The sequence below is a fragment of the Triticum aestivum genome, chromosome 5D, assembly GCF_018294505.1.
Source record: "Triticum aestivum cultivar Chinese Spring chromosome 5D, IWGSC CS RefSeq v2.1, whole genome shotgun sequence".
In the NCBI taxonomy this organism is placed as follows: domain Eukaryota; kingdom Viridiplantae; phylum Streptophyta; class Magnoliopsida; order Poales; family Poaceae; genus Triticum; species Triticum aestivum.
In genome coordinates this window covers 523,666,787-523,686,022 of record NC_057808.1, presented here as the reverse complement: position 1 = coordinate 523,686,022, position 19,236 = coordinate 523,666,787, and the positions used below count along the sequence as shown (strand labels likewise).

Below are 19,236 nucleotides of genomic sequence, written 5' to 3'. Positions count from 1 at the left end.
GTGAGCGTCGCTCCAGGGGAGCGGTGTCCGTGTTTCCCAATAACGCCAGCAAACATCCATGTGGACATACTGCCGATCGCGCGCGGGGGCGGCCGGAGGGGCGATGGCGAATGCGGGCGGTGCGGGGGCCCTCCATGGGGGTTGTGCGGGCTCTGAGCTGGCGGCGCGCGGCGGCCGAAGGACGAACCTGCCTCGTGGTCGTGCGCCCCCTTGCGGCCGGTGCTCCACCACACCATGGCTGACGGCTGCCGGCGAGCTCGAGGAAGGGGAGGGGAGAACTAGGGTTGGGTGTTGGGTTTCGAGGAGACAGCAGGACTGGAGTAAGAGCGTGGGCTGTGACCGATGCACGGTTTCCCATTGAAGAAGGATGGCGACCGCTCGCCTGGGCAGATGACATGTGGGGCCGACCGCGCGTGCACAGTTAATTTGGGCGGTGGGAGTTAGGTGGCCGCCTGCCACGTGGCCCCATTGCGGACGAGAGACGTGTCCGTTCGCTGTCCGCCTGGACCCAAACCTGACGCATCTTTGCGCTGGAAATGGGTTGGGCCGGACACAAAACGGACAAGATGGGTCCAGGCCGTCGCGCGCTGGGCCGTGGGGTTTGTCCGTTTTGCCCCAAACGAACAGAGCCGGACGGGATGGGGTGGTGCGGGAATTGGCCTTAGTGTGCTAGACCAGGAGCGAATTTTTTTTCTTCACTTCTATATCTGTTTTCTGTTTCCTCTTTTTTCGTCTCTCTTTTTTCCTGTTTCTTTTTTCTTTCCTTTTTTACACTTCCTTCCCCTTTTCTATTTTCTTCACTTGTTCATTTTAAATTTTTTTGGGCAAAGTAGACTTTTTCAAATACTTCGTCAAGTATTAGAGAATGTTCATCATGTATTTATGTTCTTTTTGTATAGTTAAAAAATATTCATTAGGGTATTTGTAAAATGTTCACCGTGTATTTTTTATAGTGTTGTTCATCTATTTTTTAAAATATTTGATATACATGAAAATAGTTCATTATGACCGAAAAAATTTCATCGTGTATTCCAGAAATATCTATAATATTTTAAATTTTAATTGTGCATTTAAAAATATTATTTTTTTTGAAAAGTTCATCGTGTATTACAAAAATATTTACCAAGTTTAAACAAATTTTGCCATATATTTAAGACAATTTCATCGCCTATCTTTAGGATATTCATCGTGTAGTAAAAAATGCTCATCATGTTTTTACCAAAATGTTCATTGTGTATTCCAGAAATATTCACTATATTTTAAAAAAAAATCTTGTGTATTTATAAATATTAACCTTATTTTTTAAAATATTCATTTTGTATTATAAATTGCCATATATTTTAAAAATGTTCATCATGTATTTACAAGATATTCAAAAAGTAGTAAATATATTCACTGTGTTTTACCAAAATGTTCATCGCATGCTGAGAAACCGTTCATCATGCTGTTAAGATATGTTCATCGTGTAAGACAAAACATGTTTTTAGTACTGAAAAGTGGCACATCATGAATTCTAAAATGTTTTGTATTTTTATAAAATGTTAACCCTTTTTAATATCATGTAATTTAAAGAAATGATTCATAAATATTCACCTTAGTTTTTTAAATGTTCATCATGTATTATAAAATATTCACAGTGTTGAAAAAATGTTAACCGTACATTTTTTAATTTTCATTGTTTATTTAAAAGATATTCATCAAGTAGTAAACATGTTCACTGTGTTTTACGAAATTGTTCTTCACATACTGAAAACCCGTTCATCATGCAGCATCATGCAATATAAAAAAAATGTTTGTTTAGTATTAAAAAGTCCCTCATCATGTATTATAAAATGTTTATGTATTTTCAGAAAGTATTAACCCTTTTTAAAATCATGTAATTTAAAGAAAGTATTTTGCCATTTTTTATTTTTTATACTTAATAGAATCGAGATTTACCGAATAGAGTAGTGAAAGAAGACGAAACAAAACTGAAAAAAGGGAAAAAAATTGCGTTGTTTTTAGACAAAGGAAACTCGATTTGCGCACCTTTCGTTGCAATGCCGGGCCGGGGCCATATGCGAGAACGCTGCTGGCTACAAGCGACACCCCTCTGAATTTGTCAAAAAAACCTATGAATTCACCGGACGCTACGATTGTCTACAGTTTCCAACGTCCCCAGACCCCAGCCCCACGAGATCGATCAATCTATCATCGATGGGCGATGCGGCGCAGCGGGCCAGGGACTGGTCGTTGCTGCCCCATGACGGTCTTCGCCCGGATCGGCGCCATCGACGTCCTCATGGCGACGGCCTCGTGTGCTGTTCATGGCTTGAGGCCGCGAAGTTACCGGACGTGTGGCGAGTTATTGACATGGACAAACATGAGAGGTCGTGCTCCCGAAGAACAATGTTGCGACCGTTCCAATGGACAGCTCAGGGTGTTCGCTGAGAAGCGGTTTGTCACCGGCCAGCTCATCAAGCACATCATGGAAAGGTGTTTTTCTCTCATCATTTCACTTGATTTCTGCTGGAAAGTTTGTTAACCAAATACTACAGCGGTGTTATTAAGAATTTCCACTGCATGGTAAAAGCCTAAAACAATGTCTCCACATTCACTATACTACTAAAACATCTCTACTGTTTGCAGAGAGCAACTCTAGCAGACCCCGCATTCGGTCCCGACCCGCAAAATAACCGCCAAAATGCGGGTCTGCGCGAAAAATCCCGCCCGAACAGACCCCGCAACGGCGGCCGGCCCACAAAAAATTTTGAGGGGCGCGCGGCAAAATCTCGGCCCCAACCCGTGAATACGCGGGTTTCCCCCTCGCTGCTGCGGTGCCTGCATATAAGCGGAAGCGGTTGGTGGGGGGGGGGGGACATTTCAGCTGCGCTTTCCCCACCAACCACCTCCCCTCTCCCCATCGCCCCGCCGCCGCCCAAGATTCCGGCGAAAGCAGCCGGCGGGAGCACGCCGAAAGGCCGCCACACGCACGCGGCCTCCCCTCTCCCCCCTCCTGCGTCGGCGGGCCGGAAAAGTTGCGGATCTGTGCGCCCTTCACCGCGGGCCGCCGGATTTGGCTTTTCTGGCCGCCGGTGGCTGCGCCAAGCGATGTAATGGCCGGGGAGCATCTCCCGCAGCCCCGGCAAGGTCGCATCGCCGCATGCAGGTACGGGTTCGTCCTCCCACCGCCGCTGACAGTTTGCGGGCATGGATTCGTCCGGCCGTCCACCGGGCTCGGCGCTCGCGCAGCGGCTCCGTGGCTCGACGACTGCACGCGGACAGTACTGCGGCTAACTTCGGGCACGCCGAAGCACCCCGGATGGGTGTTCTTCAAATGCAAAAACAACGGGGTACGTGCACTTGCGGTAGCTCATTTTGATAGCTCATTCTTTGGTCAACTTGCGGTAGCTCATGTCAACATCATCATGTGTGTAGGAAGATGGATGCTCATTTTGGTTTTGGGAAGACGAATACATTGATTTATTGATAGAAAAAAACTTAATAGACGTTGACACACTCCTTAGAAGAATCAAAGGCAATGATGCGGCTGCATGTGCAACTAGAGGGGAACCAACGTCTACTTTTTTCGAACCAACGACGAAGAAAGAAGAATGCAAAATCAAGAATCCGCAGATCAACAATGAATGCATGGAGAAGATATTAGTCCAACTAGTAAGAGCAGTTATGAAAGTTGGAAATCTTCTAAAATGTATACTTGTGGTTCTTGTTTTCTTTGGTCTTACTATTCTAGCAAAGATTTGATGATGTCTTACGTATTCAATGTTGTTGAAAAAGTAAAGAAATGCATTATGTTGCATCAGATTAAGGTGCAAAATTTAGGCTTTCCAGGTCGGGAGGAGCTGCGCCAGATCAGACCCCGCAAAGCCGACTCGTAAAAAAGCATATTCCGCAAATATCTTTTTTTACGGGCCCGTTATGCGGGGTCTGCATCTGCGGCCGTCCGCACCGGCCCGCAAAGCTGTTTTTGCGCGAACTGCAAACGCGTTTTGCGGGCCGGCCGGATGCGGGGTCTGCTAGAGTTGCTATGAGAACCCTTCGGCTCGTATCCTGCCACAACGCCTTCAGCAAACGAGTCACTGCTGCTGCTGTAAAAGAGTCGCCTCTATTGGAGCTGACATCACTGTCAAAGACCTGACCCCCGTCCTCGAGGGTTGCCCTGTTCTGGAAGTTCTTTGGGTGCGCAATTGTTTGGAGGTCGGAGCATGCCCTGCGGGCGAAATTCGCCAGGATCAAGACCATGAAGCCCGAGTGGGATTGCAAGTGTTGCAACTGTTCTAGATAAGAGGGCTCCGACATTGAATGTGCTCCTGATTCTAAAGATGAGAGGACAGATTGTGCAATGTGATATTTTCAGCGCCCATAATTCTCTGTCAGTTCTGGCTTGTACCTTTTCTCCCTTCCGGATGCAGTTTAGTATTTTGTCTCTAGCGTTGTATCAAAGGAACTGAGATCAGTGATGAAAAAAGTACTCGTGTCTATTTTGGATATAACACATATGGACATCCCAGCCTGGAAACTTGCAATAAGCGCCTAGGTATAGATCAAGTATTAGAGCCATGTAGACAAACTGATTTTATTTAAACAAACACTGTCCGCCGTCGGGGGCCGCGCCGCCCGTACTAGGGTTCGTCCGCCGGCCGTGTTGGCCGGCTGCCTTAAAGAGTCTTTTTCCCGAGCCCTTGCTCCGGGTTTTTTCGCTCTCCCGCCGGTCGTTTTTTGATCGGTGTTTTTCTTTTTGGTTTTCCGATCTATTCTTAATCGGTTTGCGTCGCCCGCCGCCGCCGTCGATCCCCGTGCACCTCTACTCCGACCCCGGCGTGACCAGCCGGCCTCTCCTCCGACCCGGCGGCCACGCGCGCCGAGGCGGCCCGTTCGGGCCAGCCGCCGTCCGCGCGTCGGTCCGCCCGTCGCCCTGCGCCGGTCGTCACCGCCCTGTTCCGACCGGGACATCTGCATCGCCGCGACCCGGCGGCCTCGCGCCATGCGTCGGCCAATCATAGCCGACGCTCGCACGCTGGCCCGCCCATCGATCCACGTCACCCGCCTCCGCCGCGTCTGCACGGCGGCTCGGCGGTGTACCTCGCCGGCCTCGTCCTCGGCTGCATCAGGCTCGTCGGCCGCCGCTGCTCCGTTGGTCGCTCGGGCCTCGCTGCCCGGGCGTCGGCATTGCTTTGGCAGCCCGGGTGCCGGTGCAGACGTCCCCCGCCGTCCGTCGTCGCCGGCCTCATCCCGGACTCCGCCGCCACCACTCCTCCACCGAGCGGCGTCCCTGACGTCACGCGCGATCGGCTTGATCATCCGCTCGCCGCTGCGATCCGCCTCATCTACGCCACGCGACCGACCTGGCCCGCCGGTTACGCGCGCCTCCGCAGGTCCCGTGAAGATCGTCCCCGAGTTCAGCGCGCCTCTCCACCGATCGAGCATCGGGCTGCCGCTGCGTCGCCCCGTCGGGCCGCAGCGCCGCCGCCCCGTGGTTCTCCTCGTGGCTGCATCGACTCGTGCGTCGCCGCTACGTCGCCCCTTCGGGCCGTAGTGTCGCGATACACGGTCCCTGCCGCCGTCCCGAGGCCGTCCCCGCGGTTGCACCGACTCGCGAACCGCCGTTGTGTCGCCCCTTCGGGCCGCAGCGTCACGGCCCGCGGTCCCCGCCGTCGCCCTGACCCGCCTGCCGCCACTGCGTTGCCCCTTCGGGCCGTAGTGCCGCGGCCCGTGGTCCGCTCCGCCGTCACCGCGCGGCGACCTCCCGTGGTATGCGCCGCGCCGTCTCCCTTGGTGCGGGAACGCCACCATCCGCGCCGGTCTTCGTCACGCTGTCAGGGTTCTTCGCCTACTTCGAGCACCGCCGCCGCACTCCTAACCTAGCCGCCGCCGCCGCTCTTCTTTGGCCGCCGCCGCGGCTACCTCCGTAGCTGCCGCCGCTGCCCGTCCACCCCACTTCGTCTTCGTCCAAGCACCAGCCCGTCGCCAGCGTCGCCGTCATCTACCCCGACCACTTCGTCTACTCCGACCACCGTTGGTGACGTCGGCCCCGCACCGATGGACGCCGCAATCGTCGTTGAGTTCTTCTCTGCTGGCCCCTCCGACTTCTCCGACATGGCGTACAGCTCGTGCAGGTCCCTCGTCTACGCATGCCCGGTGCTGGCACCACCGATGCATGCCTTCATCCACGACGTGTCCCCGGGCCTGGCAAGCCTGGTCGGCGCTTCGTCAACTTCGTCTTCGTCCGTCTACGCATGCCCGGTGTTGGCAACACCGGTGCGTGCCTTCGTCCACGATGTGTCCGGGCTTGGCAAACCCGTCGTGACGCGTCGTCAACAACATTTTCTCCCCGGCGCACCCCTACTTCGACACCACTGCGCCCATGCTAACTCGGCGCCTTCTTGCGCCCGTGGCTCCACGACGACTTCCTCGACACCGGCCACCCCGACTCGACATCGACCACGGCATTCTTCGTACGGCTACCTCGACCACGGCTCCACCACCCACGCTCTCGGCTACATCGACATTGGCACAAAGGGTTATCATCCGCTTGAGCAACACGTCGGCTTCCTCTACAGTCAACGCGTCCGCGACGCGACACCGTCCATGATGCTCCCGATAGGACTGCGGGGGGATGTCAGTCCGTCGGCTGCTATTCTCTCCAGTCTGACCGTCCGCGTCGCTCCTGTTGTTCGCAACGCTACCGCTACGACTGCGAGGGGATGTCAGTCCGTCGGCTGCTATTCTCTCCAGTCTGACCGTCCGCGTCGCTCCTGTTGTTCGCAACGCTACCGCTACGACTGCGGGGGGATGTTAGAGATATATTTGGGTTACATATGTTTGGTTGGTTGCTAGAAATAAAGATGGTTGCTAGCCATAAGCCCCAAAAGAACAGGCCCCTAGTATGATGGTTGCTAGAAATAAAGATTAAAATCTAGGTTTAACTTCCCTGTTAACCAGCGATATGCAGATTTTTGTTTTTCCTTCCTTTTCGATTTCATGTGCATTATCTTTTATTTTATTTTTTGTATTTTTCATTTTTGTTCCTATTTCTTTTTCCCACTTTCTATTTTTACTTTGCCATTTTTATTTCACAAAATTAAATATACACATTTTGAAAAATGTTTTTAAGATGTGTACATATATTTTAAATTAAATAATTTGTTATAATGCAAGACCACTTTTAGAATCATATTGAAGATATTATTGACGTAAGCATTTCATAAATGCATGAAAACCCTTTAAATTACATGAACATTTTATAAAATGCATGGACACTATTGAGTTACATGAAAACTTTTTTTTAATGCGCTTACAATTTTTTAAATGACATGATCGATTTTCAAAATATGTGGATATTTTTTTAATTACTGGACATTTAAAAAATATGCATACAATTTAAACTAAATGAAGTTTTTTCCTTTTAAAACTCTTTTCACTCGGTTATACGGAGTTATGGAGAAAGATGTTTTCGAAATAAATATAGTGGGAACATTTCCGAAATTATATATAGATGGAGAAAAACAATGCGAGACGGGTGCCTAGGTTAGCACGCATTTCGGCCCAGAACACGAGAGGCCGGATGACCGTCCAGTCTATCTGGTCTCAATCCTCAATCAAAAATAAAAAGGAAGTCTATCTGGTCTCTGAATTCACCGGAGGGTACGACTGTCTTCTGTTTCCGGCGTCCCAGTCGTAGGAGGAATCGATCTGTCCCAACAAAAGAGAGAGAGAGAGAGAGAGATCTATCATCATCGATGGACCATGCGGCGCCGCGGGCGAGGGATTGGTCGTTGCTCCCCCTCGACGTTCTCTCCTCGATCTTCATTCGGATTGGCGCCGTCGACGTCCTCATGGGCGCCGGCCTGGTGTGCCGCTCGTGGCTCGAGGCGGCGAAGCTGCCAGAAGTGTGGCGGGCCGTGGACATGGACAAGCACGAGGTCGTGTTCACGAAGTGTAACGTTGTCCTGCGCGCAATGGCGAAGGCGGCCGTCGACCGTGCCGACGGGCAGCTTCGGTCGTTCGCCGGCAAGCTGTTTGTCACCAATGAGCTCATCAAGTATATCGTGGAAAGGTGTTTTTTCTTGCCTTACTTAGCTTTCTGTTCCAAGTTTTGTTACTTATTACTATCAATTACAGCTCTGCCTCAGTCAAAAACCCCGTACTACTCCGTCCTGTACTGCATCCCTTTGAAGAACATTGTTTTCATATTCACTCCTTTCAAAACATTGCACTACTGTTTGCAGATCACCCTCGCTGACTAGCCTTCGTCTCGTTTCCTGCCATGTCCACTACCTCGCCAGTGTTATGCAAGAGTCGCCTCCGATGGAGCTGCGTTCCCTTGAGCTCGACGACACTTACCTCACCGTTAAAGACCTGACGTCTGTCGTCGAGAGCTGCCCTCTCCTAGAGGTTCTTCGGGTGCGCAACTGCGTTCAGGTCTATAAGAAAGACGAGCAGGCCCTGCGAGCGAAATTCGCTAGGATTAAGACCCTAAAGATTGAGCGTGATGGCGCTACAGTTAGTATCCATAATTGAGAGAATGTGCCAAAATAGCATTCCCTTAAAAATAATCAGTCACTCAGGTGTATAGGGCGTGGACATGCTTCTAGGTCGGTAATTTGAGTGCGATGATTTGTTTCACTACAGTCCCGACTATTTCGAGAGCTACGATGATTGTGAGCACATTCCCATTCTTTTTAAACCATGGCAAAAGCTTCTTGATATTATTAAGAAGAGGAGATGAGAGAACATATTTACACCAGATTGCGTCCATATGCTTGCAATGGAGCTTTACGAATATTAGTAGAGTGCTCGTGCGTTGCCACGGGCTCTTGAAAAAGTTTACAAGAGTTACATGTTAAATTTCACATGCACAAACAATATAACACAAACACAATTACTGAATAATTGAAGTCCATTTTGCAATGAAAATTGATAACAAAAAGAAAGACTAACGACATGTCCATGTAACAAACTGAGCGATGTTCCAGCTAAACATCTATTACAAAATTATCAATATCTAGATGATGCGCTTAAGAAATTCTTTAACAATATCAGGAAAGTTGTCTTTAGCTTCATTCCCACGGTGTTTTAGTAGGTATAATAAAAACCGCTTCCTCAACTCATACCCATCCTGCACAAACAATATATGTAGTTAGTATGCAAATTTCATGCCGAAGGTCTTAAAATATGTAACGGACAATACTCACCGCGCCAACCGGTTTGATCAATTCTGTACCGTTCCACCAGAGCATAAAATAAAAAATAAAATAGCCAGACACATTCCTACAATATTTTAAATTAATAATGTAAACAATATAGTGATAACAAAAATAAATGTTTATTTTATTATGAATTCATTACCCGTCTATACTCGTTGGAATACCAAACGGAAATAAACGTTGCCATTTAGAAATATCAGAATTCCAACCAGGCAGCCTAATTTCGAGTGCTTCTTTGAAATCCCTTGCAAAAGTTTTTAATTTCAGTACATGCCTCAAATTTTTACCCTCTGACGATTGTGATGTTTGAATAGGGTCCATAATATATATCCGACGTGCCTCTTTGTCGATCACGTACAAGATGTATCGGCCGATGTATGCATAGGGAAGATAAATCTACAAGTGGAGCTATTAGAAACAACAATAAACCATGATAACAATATACAAAATACTTTACTTACCATGTTGCACGATGAGATATTGTTGTCCATCCCAGGCCAGCTATTAAATATTGTTGCCAACGTCTGGGTAGTTTCCTTCTCGCAAAACTTCTGAACTCTTGTTGACTCTAGCATCATGGACTAAGTAAAAAACTAAATATTGCTTCAGCATGTTAATACTAATGCCACATAGAATGCAGAGTTACGATAACTTATACAAAATCTTAGATCCATGTAGTGTATAGGAGGATTTGTGAACAATACTCCCTCGTCACATGCCAATATACGCATGGATTTTTCTGTGCAAGTTTCGACGCTTCTCAAGTCCTACTAACTGTTTTTTATATGAGAAATATTAGGGATTAATATAAATAAAACATATGTTAAGATGAGAAAAAACATTAGATATTTACCGTGTATATTTGATGAGAAAAAAACATGCAAACAAACCTTCTTCAACCAAGTATATTTGTTTTTGCTCTCAATTTTATTGTGATACCCTTAGTATATGAAAGGTAAGTATAAAAAATATTTATTTTTATGAACCATATTTTATATATATATATATATATATATATATATATATATATATACACACACTTTTATTGTTTCTGTGAGGTATGTATACTTTTAATATCTATGTTTTTTTATCATAAATTCCTACACATGCAAGTCTAGCATTTCAATCGTTAAGCAAAATTTGCACACAAGGCCCAAATTAGCTGTCCAGCACGACCCAACCAGCACTCAAACTTAGCCTCCTAAAAAAATAACTATAAAAGAAATTACCTTATCCATAGTATTTTTTTTGAGGGATTACATTATACCTGGACAAATGGGCCGACCCGTCATGGCACGGCCCGGCCAGGATTACACGGGCCAGGCACGACACTTCCCGCCCAGGCATGCGTGCTGGCCTCCCCGGCCCAGGCACGGCAAAGTTGCCTCACGGGCCGGCTCGACGGCCCACCTGGCACGCTGGCCTCTGGGCTCACTGGCCACCGCTCGGCTTTTCCTCTCCCCTTGCCGCATCCCAACCCTAACCCCACTCACTTACTACTCTCCCCTCCACTCACTCACCACTCTCACCTCCACCCACTCACTTCCTCTCGCAGTTGCCCCTCCCCTGCCGCATCGCCGCGTGCCTCGACGAGCCGGCCCCCGCGCGACTCCACCTGCCGACCGCCGGATCTGTCCCATGCCGCGGCAGATCTTGGGGCTCACTCACCAGTCCTCTCCACTCACCCGCCACCTCTCGCCCTCTCCCCTCGCCCTGCCGCATCGCCCCGCGACTCGCCGAGCCCACAACCGCGTGATTCCGCCCGCCGACCACCGCATCAGTCCCATGCCACGGCCAGTCTTGTGGCTCATTCACCTCTCTTCTCCACTCACTCCAACATCTCGGCCATCTCACCTCCCCCGCCGCATAGCCGCGCGCATCGACCGTGCGACTCTGCCCACGGACCACCGCATCGGCACGGCTAGGGGCTCCGACGAGCTATGTGCAGCGCAACCAACGGGGACGGGCGCGGGTGCTCGGTCCGGTCCTGTTCCCTTCGCATCTGCGGCGGTGTTCGTCTCCGGCGAGGTGGCAGGTGGATCCGAAGCACGGCGGCTCGATCTGCATCGCCAGCAGCTCCCGTACGCCGCTCCCCCTTCTCCTCCTCTTCTAATTTAACTTGATCTGCCCCCTCTCCTCCTCTTCTTCTTCCTTTAATTTCCTCCTTGGTGTGGTTTCCTCTTCCCTGATGAGCCGCGGCGCCGTGACCCGGCCTCACAGCCACGGCCAGGAGCGACGACTGCTCCCCAACTCTACGGCATGGCATGCGCTGGCCGTTCGTCCCCAAGTCCCCAACGCTGCCACCGGCTGGGCACACGACGGTGCTCTCGTCCGGCTCAAAGCACGCGCCGTCGTGGCCCGCCTCCCGCTGCAGCAGCTGGCAAAGAAAGCGGAACGCCCCCGCGCCGGCGACATCGGCATCTCCATCGACCGTCTCAGCAACTGCTACTTGACAGGTGATGGTAAGCCCCTCCAAAGCTCTCTTACCCTGCTTGCTTGATTGGTTTCCCCTCCTCTTATTTAAATACATCATTTGCTTTATTTGTTGAGCAAGCCAAGAAACAGGGAGTGTCGGCAACAGAACTCTGAATCCATCGATCAACTGAAAGCCATCAATGTGAAACAAGCAGTGGCAGGTATCTCTGCATGCTTAACTCACTCAATTATTCGTGCAGCAGGAGTAGTTGTTAGGAATTTTATGAATTATGCTTCCAGTACATGGAATGAATTTCAAAGAAAGAGTACTTTAGGAGGTAACATTATCAGCATGATTCACACAGCCTTATACCTGGATGCATTGTGTAACTATCGTCAACATTTTCAGCTACGGGTGTGATGCTTGCATAACATTCTTCAACATTTGTCGCACCGTCAGTAATGGACAACTCGCATGCGCCGAAATTTCAGATAGTGTGAATTATACCTGTAGGTAAGTCCTCGTCTGGTTGATGTTCACTTGCCTTGCTTTTTGAGTTCCCCATAAGCACATATGTAACGGCAGCTCCCTGTGAAGAAGATAACTTTGCTTGATGTGAATGGTCATTTAGCAGCATGTTCTTTATAGTTCTTTGTTTTTCATTTATACAAATCACCTCAGGTTATGTTTATTCAGGTTATCTTTACAAATCACTTAGATCACATTGATACAACATCTAGGAAATCAGTACTGTGAACTTTGCACATTAAGGAGTAATCTATAGTCAGGTTACTATAACAAATACTTCGCATACTATACGTTTTCCAATAAATCTGCTTGAGCTAATTTGCTGTTTGGTTTTGTATATTGTGCTTGAAATGCTTGCTTGCAGTTTTGATCTGGCACTGATCCTACTATCTGGGCCTTCATGATTTCCTTCTTGGAATTGCTTGCTTCTAATTTCTTTTAAAGATATCATGATGCAATTTTGTTTTTCTATCTTGTGTATTCTGCTGCTGATTCCTGCTGATTCTTTCTTGTAGTATGGGTTATTGTGTGATCGGTTACAGTGTGATAACAAATTTTGCATTTGTGATTTGTCCCCTCCCCAAGGAAGCTTCTATATAAAAGATCTCAAAATGCAGGAGCTTAAGAAAATGCTATATAAAAGATGTCAACTTCTATATCAGCTATCTAAAAGATATCACCTGTGCCTGAAAGTATTATCAGCTTCTTCATCAAGTATCAATTAATTGCAGCTGGGCTTAACCATTGTTTTTTATTTTCTCTGTCGACAGAGAGGTAAGTTTGAGATTCAATTGGATGGACCTTCATGTTGTTTCCTGAGTTTCTCATCAGCCATGGTATTTCTTAAGTGATTATAATGTCAAAGTAGTACATTGCAAACATGTGTATAAACTGTATAATAACTGGACGCGAACCTGGACGCGTTCGGTTGCTGATCCTGGAAGCGGTCGGCGGCGGATCTTGTAGGCGGTACACGGCGGAACCTTGAAGTGATCGGCGGCGGATCCTGGAAGTGGTCGGCGGCGGATCCTGGAAGTGATCCTCGGCGGATCCTGAAAGTGATCGGCGGTGGATCAGGGAAGGGATCGTCGTGCGACTCCACAAGTAGATCGCCGCCGGTTCGTGAAGCAAAGCGGTGGCGGCTTTGAACTGGGAGGGCACCGGCGAAGGGATGCAGCGGCGGGGCTGAAGTGCCTGAGCGGCAACGACGTAGGGATGGATGACAGCGGCGAACTTCTCATGCGTGCGAGTAATTCGAGGGCAGGAGGAATCGCTCGTACCTGCCCTTGTAGGTTTTTTTTTCATTGGTTAATTTTCGTAGATTTTTTTACATCCGTTTTTCTATCGATCGACCGGAGGTTTGCACCCTGGGGGCATCGCTATCTCAGTTTTTTTGCTGCTCGTCGGTTCAGGGGGGAATCGCTGGGAGGTGGGAGGGAGGACGAAAAAAACCCATGGTAGGTGGGACGAAAATTAACCGTGGAACGGAGACTACCAACTGAAACATTAGGAGTAGAGATATATGGCGCTTAACTGTGGTTGGTTATTTTTTATCTACCTGATACATTTTATCTTTGTCTAGTGATGTATCAGAAGGGGTTTTCGTTATATTATGTTTGTTGAGAAAAACAACAGCTTAATTTGAGTTCGGTGATGAGGGTAGTATTCAATTTCAACGGACCGCCTATTCCAAGCCTCAAAACGTGCGGTAAGCGCCAAGTATGGATCTAGTAGATAGACATGCATACAACATAATCTTTGTTACAAACTTTATGTATCATTGTAACAATTACATATAAAACAAGAGCTATGCTTCGGTACCACCCCCTGCCCCCCTCCCCCTAAAAACTTTTAAAATGATATTCTTCATCCATCAGTGTTAAGCAAGAGATTAGTTTTTCAATCTTCGATCGTTCTCGTGGAATCCCCGCTCCGCCATTCGAGATCCTGCCAGTCGTCTCTCCGCTACCACAACACTGTAACACTAGAACTTCTGCCGGTGCACTTGCTTCGCAGCGTCAGCGTCCAACTCATCCCACGATCCACGATGTGCGGTTGTGCCCAACGAGTACTTCGGGAAGATGGACATGGAGAGGTGCTTTTAAAGCTACGTACCTTCACAATGTTTTTTCCTGGATGTTTACAATATGTAAATTGCCAATACTACCCTTTGTAAGCAAGAGGTAAGTTCTAATCTATGCCATAGTTCTGCATCGAGAATTGTAAACTTTGTAAAGGGGGTGTAAGCTCCTCATAAAACAATTACTCTGAAACGAAGATTTTGTCAAATTCCTAGCTATGCGGTGGCTAATAGGGTGAGTGTGAAAAATGCAACCATGAGATGCGGTGCCAATACGAGCTCTCCGCAATCACCTTTATCAATCCATCCCTTGATTCATTGTCAATAGTCCTTTGGCAACTGTGAAAGAAATGTGGGGAGGATATGTGTTGCTACACATCTTGAGAGTGTGACGTGTGTTGATACGCTTGATCTAGAAACTGGAATGATTAGTTTAGGACAACACTGATGCCTAGGATTGTTTTGAGATGATTGAGAACGATGTGGTAACTACAACACCCAAAACATATGCGGGGCAAGCAGTAACAATACAGGCAAAGAGCATTAGAAAACATTCCATGGTTGGTAGTCATGAAGAAGGGGCAACAGGGTCAAAGTAGACATGTAGGTCGCCGTCGACACTCTCTTTTTTGTGGGCAGTGGTGGTAGACAACGTTCAATCGTTCAACGCCCCTTTTTAATGGCCGAAAGCTAGCCCTCTTAGGGTTTAAGCCATGCATGTGTATTTTTGTAGGGATACACGACCTCATCTTTTATATGAGGCTCTGATAGGCCAAGGAGCAAACATATTCGTTACTTCTGGGTGCCCCCAAAAGTACCCCATCTTCTCGCGGTCTATTATGACTTGAGATCAATTGTAACAACATTGACACACAGAAAATTTTGTGTGTTCAAGAAGAAAAATCATTCGTAAGGACATCTGTAAGGGTGTGAGTTTTTTTGTACAAAATAAAGGTGTGACTCAGATGACTCTTATTTAAATAATTGTTGATGCTAACGTGAGAGAAAGAATCGGATAAGTGATAAGGATCGATCTCGTTAACTTTGATGCCTAGTTAGTAGTTATGGAGAAAAAGTCATTTGGCACGATCTGTTCATTCTCAACAAGAGTTACATCGTTTATAAGAAGCAATCATCATAATTCCCAAGGTTTTTATACTCTAATTTATACTACTCCAATCTTTGTTTATACTTTTAACTCCCTCCGTAGTTTTTCTTTTTCATTTGAGCAATCATCATAATTCCTAAGGTTGTTGGCAGGCGATTCGGCCCAGAATGCAAAAAAAGATTCGGCCTAGAATGCTGCACACCTGCCCCGGCTCTGCTGGCCCATAAATTGGTTTGCCTAAAAAAAATCCATAAATTGGTCTCTGAATTCACCGGACGCTCTGACGACTGTTTTCAGGAAATCGATCTATTAGTAGTATCATCGATGGACGACGCGGCGCCGCTCGTGTCTGAGCCGCCGGCCAGGGACTGGTCGCTGCTGCCCCTCGACGTTCTCTCATTGATCTTCCCCCGGGTCGGCGCCGTCGACGTCCTCATGGGCGCCGGCCTCGCGTGCCGCTCGTGGCTCGAGGCGGCCAAGTTGCTAGAATTGTGGCGAGCCGTGGACATGGACAAACACCAGGTCGTGTTCTGGAAGGACGATGATGTCCTGTGCGCAATGGCAAAGGCGGCCGTCGATCGTTCCGACGGACAGCTTCGGTCGTTCGCCGGCAAGCTATTTGTCACCGATGAGCTCATGAAGTATATAGTGGAGAGGTGTTTTTTCATCCGTTACTTAGCTTTCTGCTCGAGTTTTTATGACTAATTCGTAAAAATTCCCATACTACCTAACTAGTCCGTCCACTGTGCTCCTATAAAAAGTTAAAAACATTGCACTATTGTTTGCAGATCACCCTCGCTGACCACCCTTCGGCTTGTATCCTGCCGTGACCTCTTCCTTGGCCGTGTTATACAAGAGTCGTCTCTGCTGGAGCTGCGTTCCCTGGAGCTCTATGACATTTCCCTCACCGTCGGTGACCTGACCGTTGTCCTGGAGTGCTGCCCTCTCCTAGAGGTTCTTTGGGTGCGCAACTGCTTCCGGATCGACGAGGAAGACGAGCATGCCCTGCCAGCGAAATTCTCCAGGATCAAGACCCTGACGCTTTTGTGATGGCGTGTTCAGCTACAAGTTTTTTATTTCAAAAGCTACGACTGCGATCAAGTTCCAGCTTTTTTTATGATGACGAAAGGACAGATTGTTCCTTATGATCGGTACCTTTCATCAGATTGTTTGTGACGAAGCTTCGAAAATGTAACTGCCGCTTAAAATTGTCTGTGAATTCTAGTTTGTATCCTTTTTTCCTTTCCGATGATTTTTCTCCGTTAATCTTTGTCTCTAGCGTTGTATCCGAAGGTGTTACCCTTTGATATCTTTGTTGAAAATAAATTGCTTGGCTTGAGTTCGGTCATGAGAATCTATTTTGGATGTACCAGTTATGTACTCCCTCCGTCCCATAATATAAGAGCGTATTAGTGTCAAAACGCTCTTATATTATGGGACGGAGGGAGTACGTAGTACATTCTAGCCGTTCAGACAACCTAATTTATCAATCGATCCCTTGATTTCTTCTTGATATAGCTTTCACAATTGGGAAAAGATAATGTGTCGTGGAATTGTCACGGCAGATGTCCTCGTGCAAGGACTTAGTCGTGGAGCCATCGCAGCTAGGAAGCTTAAAGGGGTTAAGCGGGACAAGGGACACGAGGATTATACTAGTTCGGCCCCTTACGGTGAAGGTAAGAGCATACGTCCAGTTCGAGGTGGTATTGATTAGGGTTTCGACGACCAGGAGCTAAACCGCCCTCTCTGGTTATCGATTTGATCTTACTTGTCCCTGAACCGCCGCCGGGTCGTCCCTTTATATAGAGAGGTTGACGCCCAGCGGTTCTCAGAGTCCCGGCCGGCTTATATCAGTGTCCGGCTCGGACTCTTAACTATTCTTGCCTTATACTACAAGTTTTGCCATAATGGCGGTTTATCACTACGGGCCTTAAGCCTTCTCCGGGTCTTAAGCCCATGTCTAACCCGCCGTCTTCGAGCTTGGTACTGGGCTTCACGTGATGATCATTACGAGTAACCCGGCCCCTCCTGGGCGGGTGACTCTAATGGTTATATCCTCAACATTAGGCCCCAGATTGATTTGAACCGGTTCACGTCAATCTTCAAAATCTTCCGGCTTCTGCTTTGTGCAAAGGTTATAACCCGCCGTGACGTCATCTCCTGGATTCCTGGTAACCCGCCATGACGTCATCTTCCACTAAATTTATTTTTTTATTCTGTCATATCTCAACGGATCTTATCTTTAAAGACCATCCCGAGGACCGAGGCGTTTTCTGCGGCAAGATAATCATGTCTCCTCATTTCTCGCGCCCCTTTATGAACTGCCCTTTATAAATAGGCCCGGCCCATAAGCCCTCATCACTTCTCGACCTCGTCTTCCTCCTCTGTCGCCCCCGAGCTTGAGCTCCTCCGCCGCCGCCGCGCCCCCTGGTCTTCCTCAACTTCGGCCGCTGCATCACCCTGAGCTGGTCCAGAGAAACGGCGGCGACCTTCGCATCTCATCAGCGCCAGTAAGTCCTTGCACCTCCCTACAATAGATTCGCATTAGGGTTCCGCAGTTCTTCCTCTGTTCTTCGTAGTTCTTCCCGAGTTCTTCACAGTTCTTCCACCGCGACCCCTTTTGATCCGGAAACAGGGTAGAACTCCTGCGGTAGTGGTTTCGAACTCATTTTATGTTAGTAGATCCCCTCTGTCCGCAGAAAAGAGCTCGTTCTGAGCTTATGAACTTCTCTGTATCAGCTTTCTAGGTCTAGAAATTTTTCCTTTTTAGACGATCGTTTGATCCAAAATAATTATTGCGATCTGTGAAACTTGTTTGGGCCACACTTAGTCAAAAATTGCATCCGTCAGCCATGGCGGCTCATATCTCCGGCTTAAAAGAGGCCATGCGCTGCAAAATTTCCGGCTCATTCGTGACAGAATTTTAAACAACTTGAATTACTCATGATGCCCATAGCGGCTTAGATAACCCGACACAATTAGCCATATGTCATTAGGCCCCTTCATAAGCCGCCATCTTGAACACTGAACTGTAATCTTCCTCCGGCTTATATTTGAACCGGATATTTCCCTTTGTCATAGGTTTTCGTCTTTCACAATGCCGCCCAAGGCTCCCAAGACACCCATTACGTGCAACTGGATGAGATCCAATGTTACTGATGATACTTTAGCTGATCTCGTGAAGACGGGTTACCTGCCTAAAAAGGAGGTCATGTCTTATCGTGCCCCTGACCCGTCCGAAGAAAAACCTCAACCAAGAGATGGAGAAGTGGTGATATTTGCTGATCACATGAGCCGGGGTTTTGCACCTCCCGGCTCAAAATTCTTTAGAGATGTTCTGAACTTCTTCGATCTGCGACCTCAAGACATTGGACCCAATTCCGTGTCAAATATTTGTAACTTTCAAGTGTTCTGTGAGGTATATCTTGGAGAAGAACCCAGTCTACTGCTCTTTAGGGAGCTGTTTTATCTAAACCGCCAGAACGAGTGTGCCAACGGGCCTAGCTTGGAACTCGGCGGGATTTCAATCCAACGACGGAGAGATTGCCTCTTTCCCTATGCTGAGCCACCAAGCCACCCAAAGGACTGGAACCAGACATGGTTCTACTGCCAGGATACTTCTCCGGCTGATGAGAGCCCTCTGCCCGGCTTTCGTGCCCTGCATCTGGAGTCACATCACCCTCTACCAGACAAACTATCTCAAGCTGAGCGTCAACCACTTATGCCCACCATCAATAAAATCAAAGATCTTCTGGGAAACGGCTTAAATGGTGTAGATCTGGTCCGGGTCTGGGTTGCTTGGCGGGTGATTCCCTTAAGCCGCCGCCCCAGCTTGATGTGTGAGTACTCAGGCCAGAAAGATGATCCTCTACTGCACAGCCCAGAAGACTTACCTGAA

General features: G+C 48.1%; 2 protein-coding genes across 2 annotated transcripts; both read left to right on the top strand.

Annotated features, from left to right (window-relative positions):
* The first annotated feature begins 7,656 nt into the window (after positions 1–7,656).
* On the top strand, positions 7,657–8,725 carry LOC123125955 (putative F-box/LRR-repeat protein 23). The gene is made up of 2 exons (XM_044546391.1): positions 7,657–8,056; positions 8,229–8,725. Exons 1-2 carry the CDS (start codon positions 7,740–7,742, stop codon positions 8,518–8,520), a joined length of 609 nt encoding a protein of 202 aa, XP_044402326.1. The 5' UTR covers positions 7,657–7,739; the 3' UTR covers positions 8,521–8,725.
* Positions 8,726–15,643: 6,918 nt separating this feature from the next.
* LOC123125954 (F-box protein SKIP19-like) lies at positions 15,644–16,641 on the top strand. The gene is made up of 2 exons (XM_044546390.1): positions 15,644–15,994; positions 16,127–16,641. Exons 1-2 carry the CDS (start codon positions 15,663–15,665, stop codon positions 16,386–16,388), a joined length of 594 nt encoding a protein of 197 aa, XP_044402325.1. The 5' UTR covers positions 15,644–15,662; the 3' UTR covers positions 16,389–16,641.
* Positions 16,642–19,236: the final 2,595 nt, after the last annotated feature.

Excerpts from the sequence above, each read along its gene's own strand:
- LOC123125955 (XM_044546391.1), top strand. The coding sequence starts at position 7,740 with ATGGACCATGCGGCGCCGCGGGCGAGGGATTGGTCGTTGCTCCCCCTC. Across the intron at positions 8,057-8,228 it reads ATCAAGTATATCGTGGAAAG|ATCACCCTCGCTGACTAGCC; the intron begins GTGTTTTTTCTT and ends TACTGTTTGCAG.
- LOC123125954 (XM_044546390.1), top strand. The coding sequence starts at position 15,663 with ATGGACGACGCGGCGCCGCTCGTGTCTGAGCCGCCGGCCAGGGACTGG. Across the intron at positions 15,995-16,126 it reads ATGAAGTATATAGTGGAGAG|ATCACCCTCGCTGACCACCC; the intron begins GTGTTTTTTCAT and ends TATTGTTTGCAG.